Below are 20574 nucleotides of genomic sequence, written 5' to 3'. Positions count from 1 at the left end.
CAAATGTATAGTGAGTAGTAAATTTTATATTATGTATATTGTACCACAATCCTAAAAACAAACTGGAAATGAATACAGAATGTTAGAAGACATAAACAATCAGGAGAAAACACATGACAAAAACATAAAAACTTGACAAAGGAACAGATACATCCATAAAGAGAATACTATCCAGCTAAACAAAGAAATGAGGTATCGAGCCACGGACAGACACATACACATACTTAAAACAAACAAACAAACATGGAGAGGCCTTAAATCCACACTGCTAAGTAAAAGAAGCCAATTTGAAAAAGCTACATGTTGTATGATTCCAACTATATAATTTTTTGAAACTGGCAAAATTACAAAGACAGTAAAAAGATCACTGGTTGCCAGGTGTCTGGGGGTGGGAATTGAGGGTTGGGATACAAATATAGAACCCAAGGGATATTAAGGCAGTGAAATTATTCTGTGTGATATTCTAGTATCCTGCCAAGGTCACAGAGCTAGTAAGGCCAAGATTTAAACTCAAGCCTCTGACTCCAAAGTCCATGCTCTTTCTACTCATCTGCGTTGCTCCTTGGGCCATACTTGCCTACTGCCTCAGCAACTGATGGAAAATACATTGGTACCACTATAATTCCATTGGCACCCCCAATTTTAACTGAGCCTTCAACATTTCCCAGAAATAGGGAGGACCATATTAACAATAAAAATTTAACTTTAGGAGATAAAAGACAACTGGGGAGGTTGGGGTTATAGCTCAGAGTTAGAGCAATCGCCTAACACGTTCAAGGACCTGGGTTCAGTCCTCAGCACCACATAAAAATAAATATGTGTCCAACTACAACTAAAAAATAAATATTAAAAAGAAAAAAAAAAAAGACAACTAGGGAAGAAAGACAACTAGGGAAGAAAAATACAACCTAGTTTGTCAAGCCAGAGAACACGGTTACTTGTGCTCCTCTTGAACTTGGTTAACCTATATCCCTCTCTTCTACTATTAAGAAAGAATACATACTTGCAAAATGGTTGAGAAATCTATCTTCTCTTCCGAAGATGTCTGAAGGTTTTATGATTGTAGCTTCTGGAAATGCATTTCTCACTTCATTCTCTCCAACAGCCTAAACAAACAGCCAGAAACAAAATTGTTCTAAATTCTGAGACGAGTGAACAAAGCTTCCATTCTTTTCATTATCAGGACACTACTTGTATTTCAAAGGTCATATTTCCCTTGAGGTGAAGGAATAATATTATTCACAAAACTCAATCACACAGAATGGTAAACACACACACACACTCTCTGCCACTTCTAACATTCTTTTGGGTTTTTTCACATTTTCATACTGTAGGAACTGGCATTGAAAAAAGAAAGGAGAAAAGCCAGAGTAGAATTTTTCAGCCTCCATTTTTCCTCTTACTTCAAAATTCTGTGGTTTGTGTCAACAACCTAGCAGTCTGACAGAGAAGAGCATGGTGGCAGTGGGCCAAAGTAAAGGAAGTGGCAGCAGTGCGTACCTATATCCACAGAAGGTCCTTAACCTTCCTAATCTCAACTACTTGTTACCCACTACTAACCTCCTACTCAAGCTCTTTTGTTCCATGAATGCACTGGCCCCTAGATCTTCCTTTTCAACCTACAGCACCAATGTGGATGACATCAACGCCCATGTGGAATTGGACCTCTCAGATTCTTGAGTTTCTCCAGTCTTACAATCTCTTCACTCCACTTCTATCACTCTCAACTTAGTTACATCACAGGCTTAATCAAGGTTGGAAAGTGACCTTCTTCTGAAACATTAAATGAAGATATGCTATGCTTAGATGAGAATCTCCTACACATCCAACCTGCTTATTCTTGGTTCATCTACTGCTGGAACACCTGTTCCTCAACCTTCTCAGAGACTCTAGTCCACTAATTCTGTTTCCCCTATATCAACCCTGCCTACCTTTCCTGGCCGCCCATCACATATTAGATTCCAAGGCTCATCTTTTCAATCACTCTCTTATCATTATTGTAAAAACTTTGTCCCTGTGTCCTTTACTCCATCCACCAGGCAAAATCTTTATGGAGGAATGCCATTAGCATCCTTTGAGTCATGTACTCCTGCTGCCTTTAGCAGCTAAAAGAAAAATAAATAAATAAAAATCATAAATTAGAACCATTATAAATCTATGCCATCAACTTAAGTGGGTCCTCACATTTCCCAACAAGAGTGTTTTCCTCTAATTAACTGACTTTTCCCTTTGAGCATTTCAAGCTTTTTCTATTCAAATCTCAGACTCCCCTTTCTTTCCTCTTCTTTCCAAATGACTTCATCTTCTAAATTGAAGAGAAAACATAAGAGCAAAAGAAAACCACCTCAAGGTCTCACCACGAACAACCATTTTCTCCTCTGGCAACTCACCCTTCACTCACCTGTACTCGGTTTCCACTTCAACACTTGCACTGAAACAATTTTCCTAAAATGATTTCTATGTCCACAATTCAAGACATTACAGTTCTCATCAACGGCGCTCATAAGTAACCCTTCTTCCTCCACTGAATTCTCTTTGCTTTCATAACATTGTACTCTCCTGTTTCCCTTCTACCTTACCTTGTCCTCATCTGTTCAGTCTTTTTGTTTGTTTTGATTTGATTTTTGCAGGTACCTATTCCTCTCTCAGATCACTAATCCCTAGTTTTCCTCGAGTCTCTGTTCAAAATTCTCTTTTGAGCCTACATTTATTCACTAGGCCATCTTATGCCCTCTCACTACTCTAATTAATGACAAATGCTGGTGACTCCCAATTTCTATCTACAAAATAAACCTTTCTTCTGAACTTTTCATAAAGTCCTTTTACCAGTATTACCTGAATGACTGAGACATATGTAGAACACAACTGAAACCCAAGCCCAAAACCGAATCACCTTCCATTCTCTCAAGTAAATAGTGCCTCTCAATCTTTGCTGCACATTCCCACCATCCCTGTAGATTCTGTTTTTATTTGTGACTGTAGTGCAGCCTGGACATTGAGAATTTTAAGAGCTCTCTCAGTGGATTCTAATGTGCAACCAGGGTGAAGAAGCACTGTCGGAAATCCTAGTAACTCTCAAGTATTTCTTATTCAACAGTGCCACCATCATCCCAGTGGCTAATCCAGAGGGCTACAAGGTTTTGACTCTTCTCTTTCTTACCACCAACATTCCCATCCCCCCTCAAACAACCGTGATATGTGAATCATTTTAGGAACAGTAGGGCAGAGGTAAGCACAAGTGCCTTCATGTTCATTTCTTCTTTCTTCAGCAGAGCATACAAGTGTAAGGCCTGGATGTGCTGTGGGCCAGTTTTGTTACTTTGAGAGACAAAGCTCACACAAGGAAAGTCAAAGAGAAGCAGAGAAGCAAAGCTGGAGGCCAAAAACACCTTGGCAACAATCTGTGGTGAGGGTTCTCTATTGCTGGATTTTTCAGATACATGAGCCTATAAATTGTCTTTGTGGTTAACCCAGTTTACACTGGATTTTCTAATGCTAGTAATTAAATGCTCCTAACTAATTCGTGCACTCTCTCCCCCATTATACATTCCTGTAGCATACTTTGCTACTTTGCAACATTTAATACATCTGCCCTAGAAACTTATTTAGGCAAGGACCCTGCCTCTTATTCACTACTGTATGCAGAGTGCCTAACAACATGTGGCACACAGTCAGTGATTAGTAAACAATTTATTCAATAAGTAAATGCCGTGGGTCAAAAATTTAGAGCCAGTGTCAAGGCTTGTTTCCCTCAACAGTATGACTCAAGACAGAATCATTATGGTAAAAACCAAATGCTAAGAGCAATCGGACAGCAACATCCCTTATGAGTCCCTGATAATGAAGACATTTCAGTTTATAGTCTGACTTCAAACCAGAGTAATCAAGCTCAGTATCATCTGGACTACATGTAGTTTCTGGGAATAAAAGAAGACTAAGCCCTATGTGAAGAGCCCTTTTCCCTGGCAAGTGTTTGTCCTTGTCATTCTTAGCCTTCATGTCCCCCATGAAAGAATGGCATAAACCCATGACTATGCAAGACATTTGAGGGAAACAGATGATTCTTTCCCACAGTAGGTAACACAAGTATGCCTCCTTTAGCAAAAATCATACTCTACCTTTTCTGATCTTTTCTGTGTAATCAAAGAAAATTTAAAGCATCTAAGAGCAGGTAATAATACACTCTTTGAAACCCCTTAGCATTCAAACAGAAGGCACTCAATCAAAATGTCAAAACACAACACACATGCACATCTAATTCTGGATACAGAGAACTAGAAACCCTTTTAATTCTCAAAACATTGATGAGAAATCATTCTCATTTACACCATGTTTCAAAGGAACTAAGAAACTCTAGCTCTGTGAAGACCCAAATCAACTTGTTACTTACCTTATTTCTCAGATATCTAGAAGAGCTTCTAATATTTGCATTCAGATGGGAAACATGAATGAATTTTTCAACTCCAGCTTCCTTAGAAATTTGAGCTATTGTTTGGGGAATCTTCACAAAGACATCCTCAAAATCAAAGTTTCTAGAAGAAAACAAAAGGGATTAGTTCAGAACTCAGACAGGATTTCAAAGCTTTTTGTGATAAGCTGGTTTTCACAGAAGTTAAACTTTAAAACAGTAATGATTTAACTATAAACCAAGATTAATGCTTTTATACAGCTTATAGGCCTGATTGCTGTCATTATTATACATAGTTTGAGGTTTATTCTGAGTTGCAAATCCAAAAAAAGATTCTGGGTTCTCAAAGAATCATGAGGTTGTGGCCCTATAAGAAAACCTGACTATTCTGGTTAGTGGTTGGAGGAAAGTGTAGGGGCTTGAAAGGAAATCACTTTTTATTTCTGGGACTTTGTTTCTCTCAAGGGAAAAAAAAAGAAACTAAAAACTCAGTCACTGGGGCTGGGATTGTGGTTCAGTGGTAGAGTGCTCGCCTAGCATGCATGAGGCACTAGGTTCGATCCTCAACACCACATAAATGGAAAATAAAGATATTGTGTCCACCTAAAACTAAAAAATAAATATTAAAAAAAAACCTCAGTCACCAATTCAACGTACAACATTAACTAAATGCTTGCTTGGTACAAATCACTATGTTGGTTGTTATGAGAGACATAAAGTTGAGCATGACCCTGGAAATAATCAAAGAACTTAAAATATTTAATGAAACAGACATATACAAAGAAATCCAAGTCCAACTTTAGTAAACACTTAAAGAAAAGGATGTGAATAAAGTATTATTATGGAACTATAAGATTAAAACATTACTTTTTGATAACTTATACAAAAGCCAAACAGAACTATCCATGGCAGTACTTATGCCATCTTCAATTAAAAATACAGAGAAGCAGTCTAGAACTTTGTTCACACAAGCACAGACCCAACATCAGTCACTGTCTAGTTGATATCATCAATCACACTGACACACCCCACATTGGATTTTAAGGGCATCATATCACACTGCTGACTTACACCAGACATACTCCCAAGTGAATCTAATGAGTGTCACTAGACATATACACGTGGATCATTTAATCAATTCTTATTGATGGGCTAAGTGAAAATGTTACTACCATGCCTGGCATATAGAAGGTGTCCAATAAAAGTCTACTGAATCCTTAGACTTACACAAGAAAGAAATAAGAGACTGAGATTACCTGGTTTCCCAGTCTCGTCCAACAAGATTAATGACCACATTGCTGTGCTCCACCGCTCTTCGGATAGAATCTTTGTCTCTCCCATTCCATTCCTATAGCAGTAAGAGCCAATCAGATGAAAACATAAGGGGCCCACCCTGGCACCTAATGCTTACATAGCCTCCTAGGCAAGTTTTCAAATGGACCATATACTCTAGTCTCAATATGGTGGCATTTAAACAGGTTCCATTGATTACAACGGAAATGAGACAGAGGTCTCAGGCTCAGTGCTGATTCTCTTGACTCTTCTGGAACAAAAAGGTTAAAAAAATATTTTACTCAGGCAATCAAATAACAGAACCTAAGAGGTAATTCATATTTAAGATATTAATTTTTGTCCACCCAACTACCCAAGTTTATAAAGGAATTCAGTAATCAAATTTCCCTTCCTGAAACAGCCAAAGAACAAAGGATCATTTGGGAGATAAAGACACATCCCCTGTTTATCCACCACTTACAGACTGAAGGTAAAAGAAGAGCTTTTAAAGTCTAACTAAATGGGGTAAGGGACATTCACGACTATTTCTTTATTTCTTTGTAATTTCTTCCCTTTTTATAATTTCAGATCTAATAATTTCTACCTTAAAGACACAAAAACTAAAGAAATGAATTGACTAAAACCTCATGTTTTGGCATAAAACTACACTTTTGAACAATTTATTAGTCATTTAGGACTTAAGTCGATGATGAATTTGTCCAAAATAATGTCTGAGAATTAAATAACCCAGATAAAGACAAAAAAAAATTCCTAAATTAAAATGAAAATTGAACTTTGTAAGCACTTCAATGAAAGATAAGTAATAATTCTAGGCCCAAATACTGTGTGTGTGTGTGTGTGTATGTATATGTATATATGTGTGTGTGTGTGTATGTATATGTACGCGTGTGTGTGTGTGTGTGTGTGTGTGTGTGTATATATATATATATATATCAGTGCAATGACACAGGGAGAGGGAAAAACAGGGGGTGGGGAGCAGTGGGAGAGAAAGAGAAAGAGAATGGACTTAAATGTACTAGAAAAAAAAAGGAAAATCAAAATCAAGAACAAAAATATGAAGCCCCAGCAAAAACCAGTTGGAACTGATGATGGAGTGTGGGGCAAACAGTATAAAATGGTAGTGTTGGAGTCAAACAGAGGCATGCAGACCCAGTTTGCCATTTACTAACTTTGAATAAGTTATTTCTCCAAACCCCAGGTAAAATTAGAAAATGCCAAAGTTTGGTGCAATGGCCCATACCTTTAATTCCAGTTATTAGGGAGGCTGAGGCAGGGGGAATGCAAGTTCAAGGTCAGCCTAGGCAACATAGTAAGACCCATTTCAAAATAAAAAATAAAATGGGCTGGGGGTAGAGCTCAGTAATAGAGTACCTCTGGGCTCAATCCCCAGCAAAAGAAAGAAAGAGAGAGGCAGGGAGGGAAGAAATACAGTCTACTTCGTGAGGGTGCTCTGAAGACTACATATACATCAAATCTTCTGCACAATGAATGATATACTTAACCAAAAACTAGCTCTGTACATAAAGATAAAAAAGGTGTTATCAGAAAAGATGCCAAGGATTAGAAAAGTATGCCAGATGACTCAAGAGTAGAAAAGCTTGAGGCGTAACTATGTGAACTAACAGCATAGGAGAAATCAAAAGGAAACCAAATTCTCAAGAATAAGGCCCAAGAGGCATAAGGAGGCTGGTAAACCAAGTAGCCATTTATATAACACTTTCAAATGGATTAAAGTGGGGAAATCATACCCCCTACTCAAAATGGCCTGTCTGTCTCAAAAATAAGCACATTAAAAAAAACACTCAACACACTGGATTCTCAGTTGCCTTAAGTCTTACTCATTAAGACATGCTTTGCCACAGTCTGGCTGCGCACAAAATCACGAGCCACTCACAGCTTTGTAGATTCAAACAGCAATTCTTTATTCCCGAACTCACACCGGCCCTCTACAAACACGTTCTGGGGAAAATTCACATTCTAGGCAAAATCCATGTACTCCACCAGGCTCTAATCAGCAGGATACGCCCTATTCCCGGCAGGGTACACCTTAAACCTGGAACCGCCCTAAACCCAAGGAGCAGGATACTCCCTAAAACCTGATCCGCCCTGGTCCTTGAGCAAGGTCACCTTACTCAAGCATACATGCAATGTCATTGCAAATGACCTGAGTCTAAGACAAGCCCATTTCCACAATGGAGAGTCCTTCCTCTAAGCAACATGGGGTAGGCTGACAAGAAAATTTCGATGCGTCATTCCTACTTGGCAATGGCTCTCAGCAATGCTTAAAGCACAGCTCAATACTAGGTACTGAGTAAATTACTATCTGTAGGAAGAATAAAGTAAATGTCATATGGCTCAATTCTAGTGATTCCATGTTTGCAAAGGTCTCACCTATCTGTGGTGAAATACTTTAATTCAGAGGCACTAACAAAGTGACCAATAAAATTAAGTTACAAAGAACTAGAGAAAGTTGGGTGCAGTGGCACACGCCTATATTTTCAATGAGATAGGCAAATCACAAATTGAGACCGGCCTCCACAATTTAAGGAGACCTTATATCAAAATAAAAAATAAAAAGGTCCAGGGATGTAGCTCAGTAGTAGAATCCCTAGTGTAAGGGGGGGGGGAAAAAAGAAAAAAGCTAAGCTTCTGCACTTATAATGTCAAGAAGATATTTGATAATAAACTATTGGAAAAGAAAAATATTTGAGAAACAAGAAATGTCCAACATAACTATTACACTTAGCTTGAGTATTTAAGAAGAAACAAATGAAAATGTCATTACAAATAAGTTTTAAAAAAAGTCAAAATTTAAGGGGATTTCAAATCATCTGTATGAATATCATGTCAGAGATGTTAAGATATTTACCAGTATTTTTTAAAGGCAAAGAGTATAAATGGAAGAGCTCAGTTTTCATACAGTATGACAAAAGCAGAAAGTTGGCTAAAAGCATATTTAAGCCAAACATCAAGGCCCAGAGAGGGCAGCAATCAATAAGACAGCTACAGGCATTCTGGGCAGTACAATTCTTTATGGAAAGGAACTATTCTGAACACTGTAGGATACTGAGCATCCTTAGTCTCTATCTGATAAACCAGTATGGCTCTATAATTACTGTACAACTTAGGCATTTTTAATCACTCCCTTCAAAGTTCTTCTCATCCTCCTTGCCTTGCCCCATTGGCAACTCTGGCCTAAAGGAAGACCCTATAGATTAAAGAACAGGGCCGGGCATGGTGGTGAACACTGTAATCCCATCAGCTTGGGAGGCTGAGACAGGAGGATCACGAGTTCAAAGCCAGCCTCAGCAACAGCAGAGGCACTAAGCAACTCAGTGAGACCCTGTCTCTAAATAATATGCAAAAAAGGGTTGGAGATGTGGCTCAGTGGTTAAGTGTCCCTGAGTTCAATCCCTAGTACTCCCCACCCCCAAAAAAGAAGGTCAACAGGGAATGCTTGGGAAGGCGTTCTAAGTTAAATCCATGCTAAGTGAACTAAGTTATAAAATATCCCATTGGAGATAGTTTTCTGATTATAAAAGTACCATTCCATAGAAATATAAATGAAGTATATATGTAATTCTGAATTTACTACTTTCTGAATTTTCTACTTTCTAAATTTTCTAATAGCCACATTTAAAAGAGTAAAATAAAAGAAACTCATTTTAGTATATACTTTACTTAACCTGATATATCGGTTCACTATTTCAATGTGTAATAACTACAAAAATCACTGATACGTTGAATATTATTTTTTCCATACTAAGTTGTTGAAATATGCATTTTATACTTACAGCACATCTTACATTTCAAGTGCTTGAGAGCCACCATGTGGCTGGTGGCTATCACATTGGACAGAACAGGCCTAGAGTAGGAATTAGCAAACTATAACCCACAGGCCAAATCTGCCCTGCAGCCTGATGTTATAAACAAAGTTTTAATGGAAAACAGCCACCTACTGATGGCCGGCCTAAAAAGTCTGAAATATTTATTATCTAGCCCTCACATAAAACCTCTGCCATCTACTGCTGTAACACTTGCATACAGAACAAGAGATACAGGAACCTAACTGAAGGAAATTACAAATAAAGCATACTCCTGGTCCATTCTGGGATAAAATTATCCTTCCTCTTTCTCTTAAAAATGACCTTTCTTTTAATTTACATTCATCAACTCCAATTATTAGTCATATAGGTCTTACCAGAAAGATAATCTGACCCAGATCACCCATGGGCCGAAGATGCATAACGTCATAAGGATCGCACCGATAGGGTATGATCACCTGTGACCCCATCCGTCCTAAAAAATGAATTGAAACAAGGATCAACATCAATATAATATACACATGTTATACAATAATGATTTGGTAAATATATAAATTCTAGTATGATATGTGAATTGATAAAAAGCATATTTTGTCATGCTAATGATGTTATAACTTTTCAATTCATTATTCCCATCTTAATGTCTTAAGTAGGAAGCATGACTATATTCTTAATGTACGGTAGATAAAAATTACATATATCCAACATAGAAGGAACTTGGATACTGTTAAATGAAGAGAAACATAGCTGATGGCCTCTCATTGGGCAATCCTAACCAATGGCAAGGGAACAGTCTGAACTCAAGGAACTTTACTTACCAAGATGGTTGACAACATATCGGCCCAGGAAGCCTGTTGCTCCAAACACAGTAGCCACGACCCCACTGACAGAAGAACGCCCACCTTTTCCATGAGGAATGAGAGCGTGATGAAGCTGGCGACAGGGTAGACCATAAACCACAGATGTGGCTACTGCAGAAATAGCAGAACCTTTGGGGAAAAAAAAAATAAGATATATAAAACACCATAGGATAATATAAAACTATCTGTGAATACACAAAGCTTCTTTCCCTGGAAACATTATTTTGTAATCAACACCTCAGTAATTTAGTAATAAATTAGCAATAGTAATAATAAACAGCAAATTATTGCAATACAAAATCCCTAGGACATGAGGAAATATAGAAAAATCAAGAAGTAAACTCCTTGCCCCACAGGATATAATATACCCAGGAAGATAAATCACATTAAGTCATACTGCCATGAGGAAGAACTCCTGAATAAAATGTATTAAGAAAGCTCTTAAAGTGGAATAGCAGAAAAAATAGAACTCCAAGAGAAACACATCACATACAACAATGTAGAGGTCGGAAAGAATAAGACTAGCACAAGTTAACATTAAAAGACCTATCTGGAACACATTCTAAAATGATGACTAATGAAAAATAAAGTTGATGATGTGGACTGAAGGCAGAGAATTGTTAGTACCGAGCATTAGGGGAAAAAAGATGCAATTCAGACTTAATATAAAACCACTGGAAACATCAAAATGATGACATAGTGAGCAAAGTACTTGCAAAAACATTTTCTGATTTTTAGAAAGGTTAACAGCAAGTGATTTGTCATACCTCCCACAATTTCTCTTTTATGGACTTGGTTTCTTGGTACTAGAAGAAACCCTCAAAATCAGTGCATCAGTACTTACAGCTCCGTGTAGTATGTGTGCAAAGAGACCATCTGGCCTTAGCAGGTGCATCTGCAGGGTTGGGAAATTCACTATTTCCTATAGTAGCCCATTCTGATTTGAGTCATTCTAATCATTAGAGTGATTCTTAGTATTTTTATTCCTCATCTTTCTCTGGAATAACAAAGAACAAGTCTAATTCCTCTTCACATCTAACTGCAGCAACTATATTCCCACTAAATATTCTCTTCTGTGGGAGGGACAGGGAGAGAGAAGGGAAATTGCTTGGAAATGGAAGGAGACCCTTAGGGTTATACAAAATTACATACAAGAGGAAGTGAGGGGAAAGGGAAAAATAATACAAGGGGGAGAAATGAATTACAGTAGAGGGGGTAGAGAGAGAAGAGGGGAGGGGGGATAGTAGAGGATAGGAAAGGCAGCAGAATACAACAGACATGAGTATGTCAATATGTAAATCAGTGGAAGTGTAACTGATGTGACTCTGCAATCTGTATACGGGGTAAAAATGGGAGTTCATAACCCACTTGAATCAAAGTGTGAAATATGATATATCAAGAACTATGTAATGTTTTGAACAACCAATAAAAAAATAAATAAATAAATAAATATTCTCTTCTGCAGGTTAAACATCTCCACTTCCATCAACTTCCCCTCCTCTGGCAGAAACGTAAATTCCCTTTGGATATGTTCCAATTTCTCAGTCCCTTATAACTTCTTAAAGGAGAATTTTAGAGCAAGTTACCCAACTTTCATATAAGTAGAAATAAGTAAAAATGTTTAAAATGCTGAAGAGCTTCCATTCCTGTCAGCAAATTTTGGAGTTTAGCACAGGCACTGTATGCTTGGAAGAAAATGAAAGAGATAAATGGTAATTTCTTTAGAAAATTTGTGTTTGTTTTCTGGGAATAACTTCCCAGTGGCACTCTGAACAAAACTGTTTTTCCCTATCAAAAAGTATGGAATTGAGGCCTGGCATGATGGTGCATACTTGTAGTTCTAGTTACTCAGGAGGCACAAGCAGGATCCCTCGATCCCAGGAGTGCAAGGCCAGCCTGGGCAACATAGCAAGGCTTCACTGCTGCCATGTTGTGAAAAAATAAAAACAAAATCAGAAATCAAAGTATGAAATTAGAGAAATAGCCTGGTTTTCAGAACAATAGTTGAAACCACAGAAATTAAAATCAAACACAGATCAGACCCATAATAATAACATAACAACAGCTAAACTTATAGAAATCTTACCAGGTGTCCAGCATCATTCTAAGTGCTTAACAGATATTATCTTATTAAATGTTATCTTTATTACCACTTTATAGATGAGGAAACTAAGGTTCGAAGAGGTTAGTGACCAGCCCAAAAGCCATTAAGAGACTGAAAAACAGACCAGTGAGATACGAGAAAAAATAAAAGGAAATGGTATCCAGAAACCAAATAAAGTGTTTCAATGAGAGAACAATTAGCTCTATCAAATGCTGCTGAAAAGTGAAGAAATACCGGAAGATCACAGACCTTAACAAGCAATTCTGTTCTATTAGTGGGAATGCAAGGAAGAGTAGAGCAAGCAAGAGAGAGAATGTGAAACAAATAGTAGTAAGAGAAACACAGATAATTCTGGGAAGAAATGTAAGGGGGAAAAAGTAATGAGACTAGAAGACATGAGGACCAGGAAAGATTGTTGTTTTTTATAATATGAAGTATTATATTTATATGCTGAGGAAAATGACCCAGTAGAAGGAGGAAATGACTGTTTGGTAGAGGGGCTACAATTCTCCACTGGTGTGCAAATGTACCCTAGCTACCTCAAATGATATTAATCTTTCCCTTTTGGTTTTGATATTTTATTTACTAGTCTTCCATGTATAAGTATATACAACTGTTTTACATAGTACTGTTCTACAATGTTTGGATTATACCACATACTAAACTTGCCTCTTCAGAGTTTACTCACTCACTTTACCAGAGACAATAAAACAACGTAGTTAAGAGCATAAGCTACAATGTCTACTAAGGAAAAGTCACTTAAAGAAAAAAAAATCCAGGGGCGGGGGTTGTGGCTCAGCAGTAGAACACTCAACTAGCACAATTGAGGCCCTGGGTTCAATCCTCAGCACCGCATAAAAATAAATAAATAAATAAAATAAAGGTATTGTGTTCAACTACAACTAAAAAATAAATACTAAAAAAAAAATTAAATCCAGAAAATATCTAGAACTTTGTTAAGCAGACAGCAAGTACTCAATATAAATCAGTTCTCATTCACAGTCTTCATTACGTCTCACTAATATAATTTAATGCCTTTGCAAAGAAGTCATGTTTAAAAAACCATCCACTGTAGAAAAGGGTACACTTGTACATTGCTGGTGGGACTGCAAATTGGTGCGGCCAATTTGGAAAGCAGTTTGGAGATTCCTGGGAAAGATGGGAATGGAACCACCATTTGACCCTGCTATTGCCCTTCTCGGACTATTCCCTGAAGACCTTAAAAGAGCATGCTACAGGGATACTGCCACATCGATGTTCATAGCAGCACAATTCACAATAGCTAGACTGTGGAACCAACCCAGATGCCCTTCAATAGATGAATGGATAAAAAAAAGTGTGGCATCTATACACAATGGAGTACTATGCAGCAACAAAAAATGACAAAATCATAGAATTTGCAGGGAAATGGATGGCACTAGAGCAGATTATGCTTAGTGAAGCTAGCCAATCCCTAAAAAACAAATACCAAATGTCTTCTTTGATATAATGAGAGCAACTATGAACAGAGCAGGGAGGAAGAGCAGGAAGAAAAGATTAACATTAAACAGAGACATGAGATGGGAGGGAAAGGGAGAGAAAAGGGAAATTGCATGGAAATGAAGGGAGACCCTCATTGCTATACAAAATTACATATAAGAGGTTGTGAGGGGAATGGGAAAATAAACAAGGAGAGAAATGAATTACAGTAGATGGGGTAGAGAGAGAAGATGGGAGGGGAGGGGAGGGGGGATAGTAGGGGATAGGAAAGGTAGCAGAATACAGCAATTACTAATAGGGCATTATGTAAAATTGTGGATGTGTAACCGACGTGACTCTGCAATCTGCATTTGGGGTAAAATTGGGGGTTCATAACCCACTTGAATCTAATGTATGAAATATGATATGTCAAGAGCTTTGTAATGTTGTGAACAACCAATTAAAAAAAATTTTTTTAAAAAACCCATCCACTGTAATTTATGTGCAAAGCCACATTCCAGCAGTATACAGGAATTCTAACCAAGATGGAAACAAGACCAAAAAATCCTGTACACTCCTGATTCTTACCTCAGGTGAACATTAAAACTACCTGCAATGCTTTTAAAATTTTGAGGTGCAAGGAGCTAATCTAGAAAATTCTGATTTGACAGCTCTACAAGGAGCCCCCAATAATATTCTTCATAAAACTCCAATAGTAATTCTGACACGAGGTAATTTTGAGAAAAAGTAACTTTCTGTAATAACTAAAATACACGGTGGAAAAATTATAACTTTGGGTGATTGGCATGTTTATGGGGGAGTGGAGAGTGAAAGAGTGATAATGGAGTGTAACTGAATTCCTAATGTCTTTGCTTTGTTGCCTTGTAATGACTGGAAGAGCAAACGTATGTTTTCAATTTGAGAACTGAAAACAGATCCAATGAAAATAGAAGAGATAATAAACAACGGTGACAAAGCCTAAGATATCCTTCATTCTTCACACTTCTTTCCACCAATCTCCTTATTATTTCTCCACCAACATCCCTCTCTACCCACAAATAGAGGCACTTTCGGTTAGAAAGACACTTTTATAAATATTACTTCATTTAATCTTTCTCAGAGACTCCCTGACGTTGTGTGATTATCCATTACATTGTGACATGAAGAATCTGAAGTTAAGACTGATGAAGGGTTTGCACAAGGTCATAAAGCCAATCCATAAGAAATCTCTCCAGTACCCTCGTTTCCTCTCCTTTTCAGATTCCTCCCCCCACTCCATTCAAGTGTTTCTCACAACCCCAAACCCTTACAACTCTATCGAACTCTGATTATCTAGATTCTTTAGTGTCCCCTATTTTTTCCTTTTCCCTTCCCCTCTGCTCAGTTCTCTATTTGCCTTCCCAAGTGCACGATTTAATATGTAAGCGGAGGAGAAAAAGGAAAGGCGAAACTGAACACAGGCAGCTCAGAACCTAGACAAACGAGGGTGCCGAAGGAGTCCTCGGCACGGCCCCACTCCCTTCACCTTAAATCCCGGCTTCGGGACCTGATCACGGACAGCAGTTCCCAATGACACTTACGTGACATTGGCAGAGCCCGGACGAACCGGGGGTGTACGGCGGCCGCCATCTTCTCCCACAATGCCCCACGGCCGGCGCTCCGACCAACTACGGCTGCTGATCTGGCTCAAGCTTTCTCTTCCTCTCCTGTCTGCGCAGGCGCTAACCGGAAAAGGACCGGGCGGGTTGCAGGTTGCAATAGAGTGCGGTTGAGAAGGGAGCGGGGAAAAAGAGAGAGGCTCAAAAATGAGAAAGGGTGAAGACAAGGGGGAAAAAAGGAAAAAAAATAGTGGGGGATCTCGGATCCAGAATGGACCGTAAAGATAATCTCATTGCTAGGATCCTGAAGTTCAGAGTCAACCAGGGACTGACCCAAGGGCATACAAAATGGCAGAACCGAGGTAGAGGAGCTCAGCTCTTGAGTTCACTGTTCCCCGAAATGAAGGGGCAACCCTGTTGAGGCTGGGGTGAGGAGGAGGCGTGGATCCGCGCTCTCGAAGTTCCTGGGCCCAGGAAAGAGAAAGGATGTTAAAGGGGGATCGTGGGGAGCCCTGGAAAGGACAAGCGGGAAAGAAAAATAGAAATGAGGATGGGCCTCCAGTGAATAAATACCCCTGATAAGTCGTCCAAGCACGTTTTCTCCTCCTGGCCTTTTTGCTTACTGTGCCCACTTTTGGAACGCTCACTGCAATGACTGTAACCAGTTCAAGTCTCTGCTCATAGGTGACCCCTTCGGAGACTGTTACCGCCCAGATCCAAGGTGGTGATCATTCCACCTATCCTGTTTTGTTTGGGTTTTGGTTTTCTTTATCAAAGCACTTACCACCTAACTTGTGAATCCAGGATCTTTATCTTGGAGGGAAATTCGTGAGCAAACCTAAGAAAATCTGTCAAAAAATGCCATCTAACCATTTTTCTACAGAGAAACGGTGGATGGCTCTCTCTAAAACGATGGTTTGTAATTTTTTTTTAAGTATGGATCCCTTAGAAAATCTGCATAGTTCTAGAAAGAACCACTTGGTGCTGAAGGAAATCCAGAAAGATGAACCATTTGTATTTTAAAATACTTTATTGTGGAAACCTCTGGAGATCCCTGAGTAGAAGATAACCAGTGATCCTGGGAACATACTTCAGGCTTATCAGAAAACAGCCTAGTTTGGGAGAATCTTTCTACCCTTTTAGTGCTTGGATTTTTCAGGAAGAAAGACTGTTGCTGGGATAAACAATAAGCCAACAGTGAGTAGGGTTGACTTTTGCTAGGCTATTAAGGTGGTTATTTCCACTCTATGTCATCCCTACCTTTTACTGAAGTGTCACCTGCCACATCGAATAGGAAATGGAAAGAAATCCTTGAATTTCATATGAGAAGCTTAGCAATATTACAGCTTCTTTTATTTGTTAGCTTTATCCTATGTTCACTTTGCATTTACAATTTGCTAAAACATACTTGATTCAGGGATCAATATGAATGTTAACATACTTTTCTGGTTCTGATATATTGAGAATACCATCTCACTCCAGTAAGATTGGCAGCCATTATGAAGTCAAGTAACAATAAGTGCTGGCGAGGATGTGGGGGAAAAAGGTACACTTGTGCATTGCTGGTGGGACTGCAAATTGGTGCAGCCAATATGGAAAGCAGTATGGAGATTCCTAGGAAAGCTGGGAATGGAACCACCATTTGACCCATCTATTGCCCTTCTCGGTCTATTCCCTGAGGACCTTAAAAGAGCATACTATAGGGATACTGCCACGTCAATGATCATAGCAGCACAATTCACAATAGCTAGACTTTGGAATCAACCTAGATGCCCTTCAATAGATGAATGGATTAAAAAACTGTGGCATTTATACACAATGGAGTATTACGAAGCACTAAAAAATGACAAAATCATGGATTTTGCAGGGAAATGGATGGCATTAGAGCAGATAATGCTAAGTGAAGCTAGCCAATCCTTAAAAAAAACAAATGCCAAATGTCTTCTTTGATATAAAGAGAGCAACTAAGATCAGAACACGGAAGAAGAGCATGAGGAAAAGACTAACATTAAACAGATGAGTAGGGTGGGAGAAAGGGAGAGAGAAGGGAAACTGTATGGAAATGGAAGAAGACCCTCATTGTTACACAAAATTACATATAAGAGTTTGTGATGGGGAAAGGGGAAAAAAAACAAGGGAGAGAATTAAACAACAGCAGATGGGGTAGAGAGGGAAAATGAGAGGGAAGGGGAGGGGGGATAGTAGGGGATAGGAAAGGTAGCAAAATACAACAGTCATTAATATGATATTATGTAAAAATGTGGATGTGTAACCGATGTGATTCTGCAACTTGTATTTGGGGTAAAAACTGGGAGTTCATAACCCACTTGAATCAAATGTATGGAAGACGATATGTCATGAGCTTTGTAATGTTTTGAACAACCAATAAAAAAAAGTTTTTAAACCTTATATGTTAATGATCTGAAAATTATTTACCAAAGCATTTTCTTCCAGTTCTATCCATTGTGTTACAAAAATGATAGGATTTAATCATTTTTATTACTAAATAGTATTTTACTGTGTGGGAATACTACATTTTCTGTATACATTCTCCCACTGATGGACATTTAGGTTGATATGATCTTTTGGCTATTGTGAACAGTACTACAGTGAATATGGGAGTGCACATGTGTCTTCAATATACTTATTTTATTTCCTTTGAATATATACCTAGTAATGGAATTGTTGCATCATATAATAGTGGTTCTAATTTATGTTCCTATTGCAGTAAAAGAATTTCCCTTCTCATCATCAACTGCATTGATCTATTATTTGGGGGGGGTCTTTTTTAATAATAATCACTCTAATTGTGGTGAATTGAATTTATTTTTGAAATTTCTCTAATGATTAGTGTTGTTGAACATTTTAAAAATACCTTTTGATCACTTGTATGTGTTGAGTGGCACAGAAAGCAAAATATCTCATGATCTCATTCACATTTAAAATCTTAAAAAGTTGATCTCAAAACTTGATAGTACAATAGTGGGAAAGTAAGGGGAGAAAGTTTGGTGCAGAATAGATAAAAAGGGGTATAACGTAACAGCTAGGATGATTTCTGGTATTCCATTGCATTCTAGGGGTAATATATTGATTAATGTATATTTCAAAATAGCTAGAGGAGAGAATTTTGAATATTTTTCCTAACAAACAAATGATACATGTTTAAGGTGATGATATACTAATTATCCTGATTTGGTCATCACGCAGTGTGTGTATGAATCAGAGTATCACATCGCACCCCAGGAACATGTACAATTTTTCTGTGTCAAATAAATCAATAAACAAATAAAAACATTAAAAAAAAAGATATGAGAGACCCCCCCTACTACCATCAGTAGTTATATACACCACCCCCACCCCCGTGTAACAAGTATGCTTTTTAACACCTCTAACTCGAATATTTCCTCATGTTCTCAATTCTAGTTCCAAGATATCATATTATTGAAAGAGCACTAATTTGAACATCCTATATATAGATCCAATCCTAGTTCTATCAGTTATTAGTTGTGACCTGAACAAGCTTCTATACCTATCTGACATAGAAAATAATACCTGCTATGTTAACCTCAAAAATTATAAGGATGAGGATCAGATGACATGGATATGAAGCAGCTTTATCAACTGCAAAGTACTATGTTCAGGGACATTGTAGTTCTATTCAAATATACTGAAATATCCAAATCATAGAAGCTAGAGCTGGAAAGAACCTAAAAGAGCTCAGGTACTTTATTTGAAAGATAAAGAAACAGACCTAATATAAAAGATAATCAATAGATAAATACCTTTGTAGAAGGAAGCCTATAATAAACCAATCTACAGTTTGAATCTCATTTAATAACCTTGATTGAAAATTCTTTGTCATGAAAACTATATATGTTATACTTTACCATTAAATACACACTATCTATGGTAACATTTTCAACAGACAATATACTGTGAAGTCTTCATCAAGTCTAGAAGGGATCACCATCCACATATCTCTTGATCTGATTTATCCCAGTACACCTCCTCAGGTCACTTTATAAAGGATGGATTAGTACTACCTTTGCTCATCTAAGAAAATTATAACCTGCAAATGGTCGGGTAAAAAGAGTCCAGCCTGAATCTTACAAAATGAGGTGATTCCTTGGCTTTGCATAAGAAAAATAGTTGACTCAGAATTCTGTTATTACTCTTCTGCAGCCATCTGGATTTAATAAATAATACTTATTCTCGTGGAATCCATTGACAAAAATTATCCTTCCCATACACCCCCAATTAAATGCTTAAAGGAGAGAACTAATCCGAAGAAAACACTCCTAGTCCTGTCAAAGGAAACATGGAGCCTTAGAATATGTATTCACCACTCCTCTCATCCTTTGCACTATTCAATGTCTAGCAGCTTCACACTGTTGCTATAGAGATGGTGATATCACCAGTTGTGATTCTGATGTCACTCCCCAGTCCCAACAAGGGGGAGGTACAAGGAAATCTGGGGGAGAAAACAAGATCTTGAGCTGAGCAAGAACATCCCAGCATCTTCATTGACTTTTAAAGTATATTCTGGCGTCTTCTGTGGTTCACTATTCCAGAGCTACAGAGGTAGGAAATCCCACTGGATTGGTAAAGTGGCTCATTTTGATCCTTTCTGGTTAGAAGGGAGAATTCAGTGACAAATGATGGGCGACTATTATATTCAACTCAGTCTTGTTCTGCCCAGCCAGTTTTAATTTTCCTTTGAATCTTCTGAAAATAAATGAGTTCCTCCTTCAACAGCATTACACTCATCATCTTTACTGCTAACATTTTGGTTTTATTACAGATTTGATCAGATATTCCTGGCCATTCCCCTGGGACCATGAGGGTTCTTATTCCCTGCTTCTCAATGTGACACTGATAGTGCAGGTTTATTACCTATTGACTCTTCCTCTTCTTTTTCTGGCTATTTAAGAAGTTCTTTCCAGTCCTCTGAGAGTAACATCAGTATAGTTCTGAGTCCCATTCTCAAACATTTGAATCTTCTCATTGTTATTTCTGAAGCCTTAGTTAT

General features: G+C 38.0%; 1 protein-coding gene across 1 annotated transcript in view; it reads right to left on the bottom strand.

Annotated features, from left to right (window-relative positions):
• NDUFA9 (NADH:ubiquinone oxidoreductase subunit A9) overlaps window positions 1-15643 on the bottom strand; it is a 32687-nt gene extending 17044 nt beyond the window's left edge. Inside the window, exons 1-6 of the mRNA XM_081310560.1 lie at window positions 15528-15643; window positions 10344-10514; window positions 9903-10000; window positions 5665-5756; window positions 4391-4532; window positions 1004-1106 (exon numbers count right to left, since the gene is read on the bottom strand). Of these exons, the coding sequence (XP_081166686.1) occupies window positions 1004-1106; window positions 4391-4532; window positions 5665-5756; window positions 9903-10000; window positions 10344-10514; window positions 15528-15576 (655 nt within the window). The 5' untranslated portion in view covers window positions 15577-15643. The remainder of the gene's footprint in view (window positions 1-1003; window positions 1107-4390; window positions 4533-5664; window positions 5757-9902; window positions 10001-10343; window positions 10515-15527) is intronic.
• Window positions 15644-20574: the final 4931 nt, after the last annotated feature.

This window comes from Spermophilus citellus, assembly GCF_964194105.1.
Source record: "Spermophilus citellus genome assembly, chromosome: 10".
Taxonomy (NCBI): Eukaryota; Metazoa; Chordata; class Mammalia; order Rodentia; family Sciuridae; genus Spermophilus; species Spermophilus citellus.
This window is presented reverse-complemented; position numbering and strand designations above follow the sequence as displayed.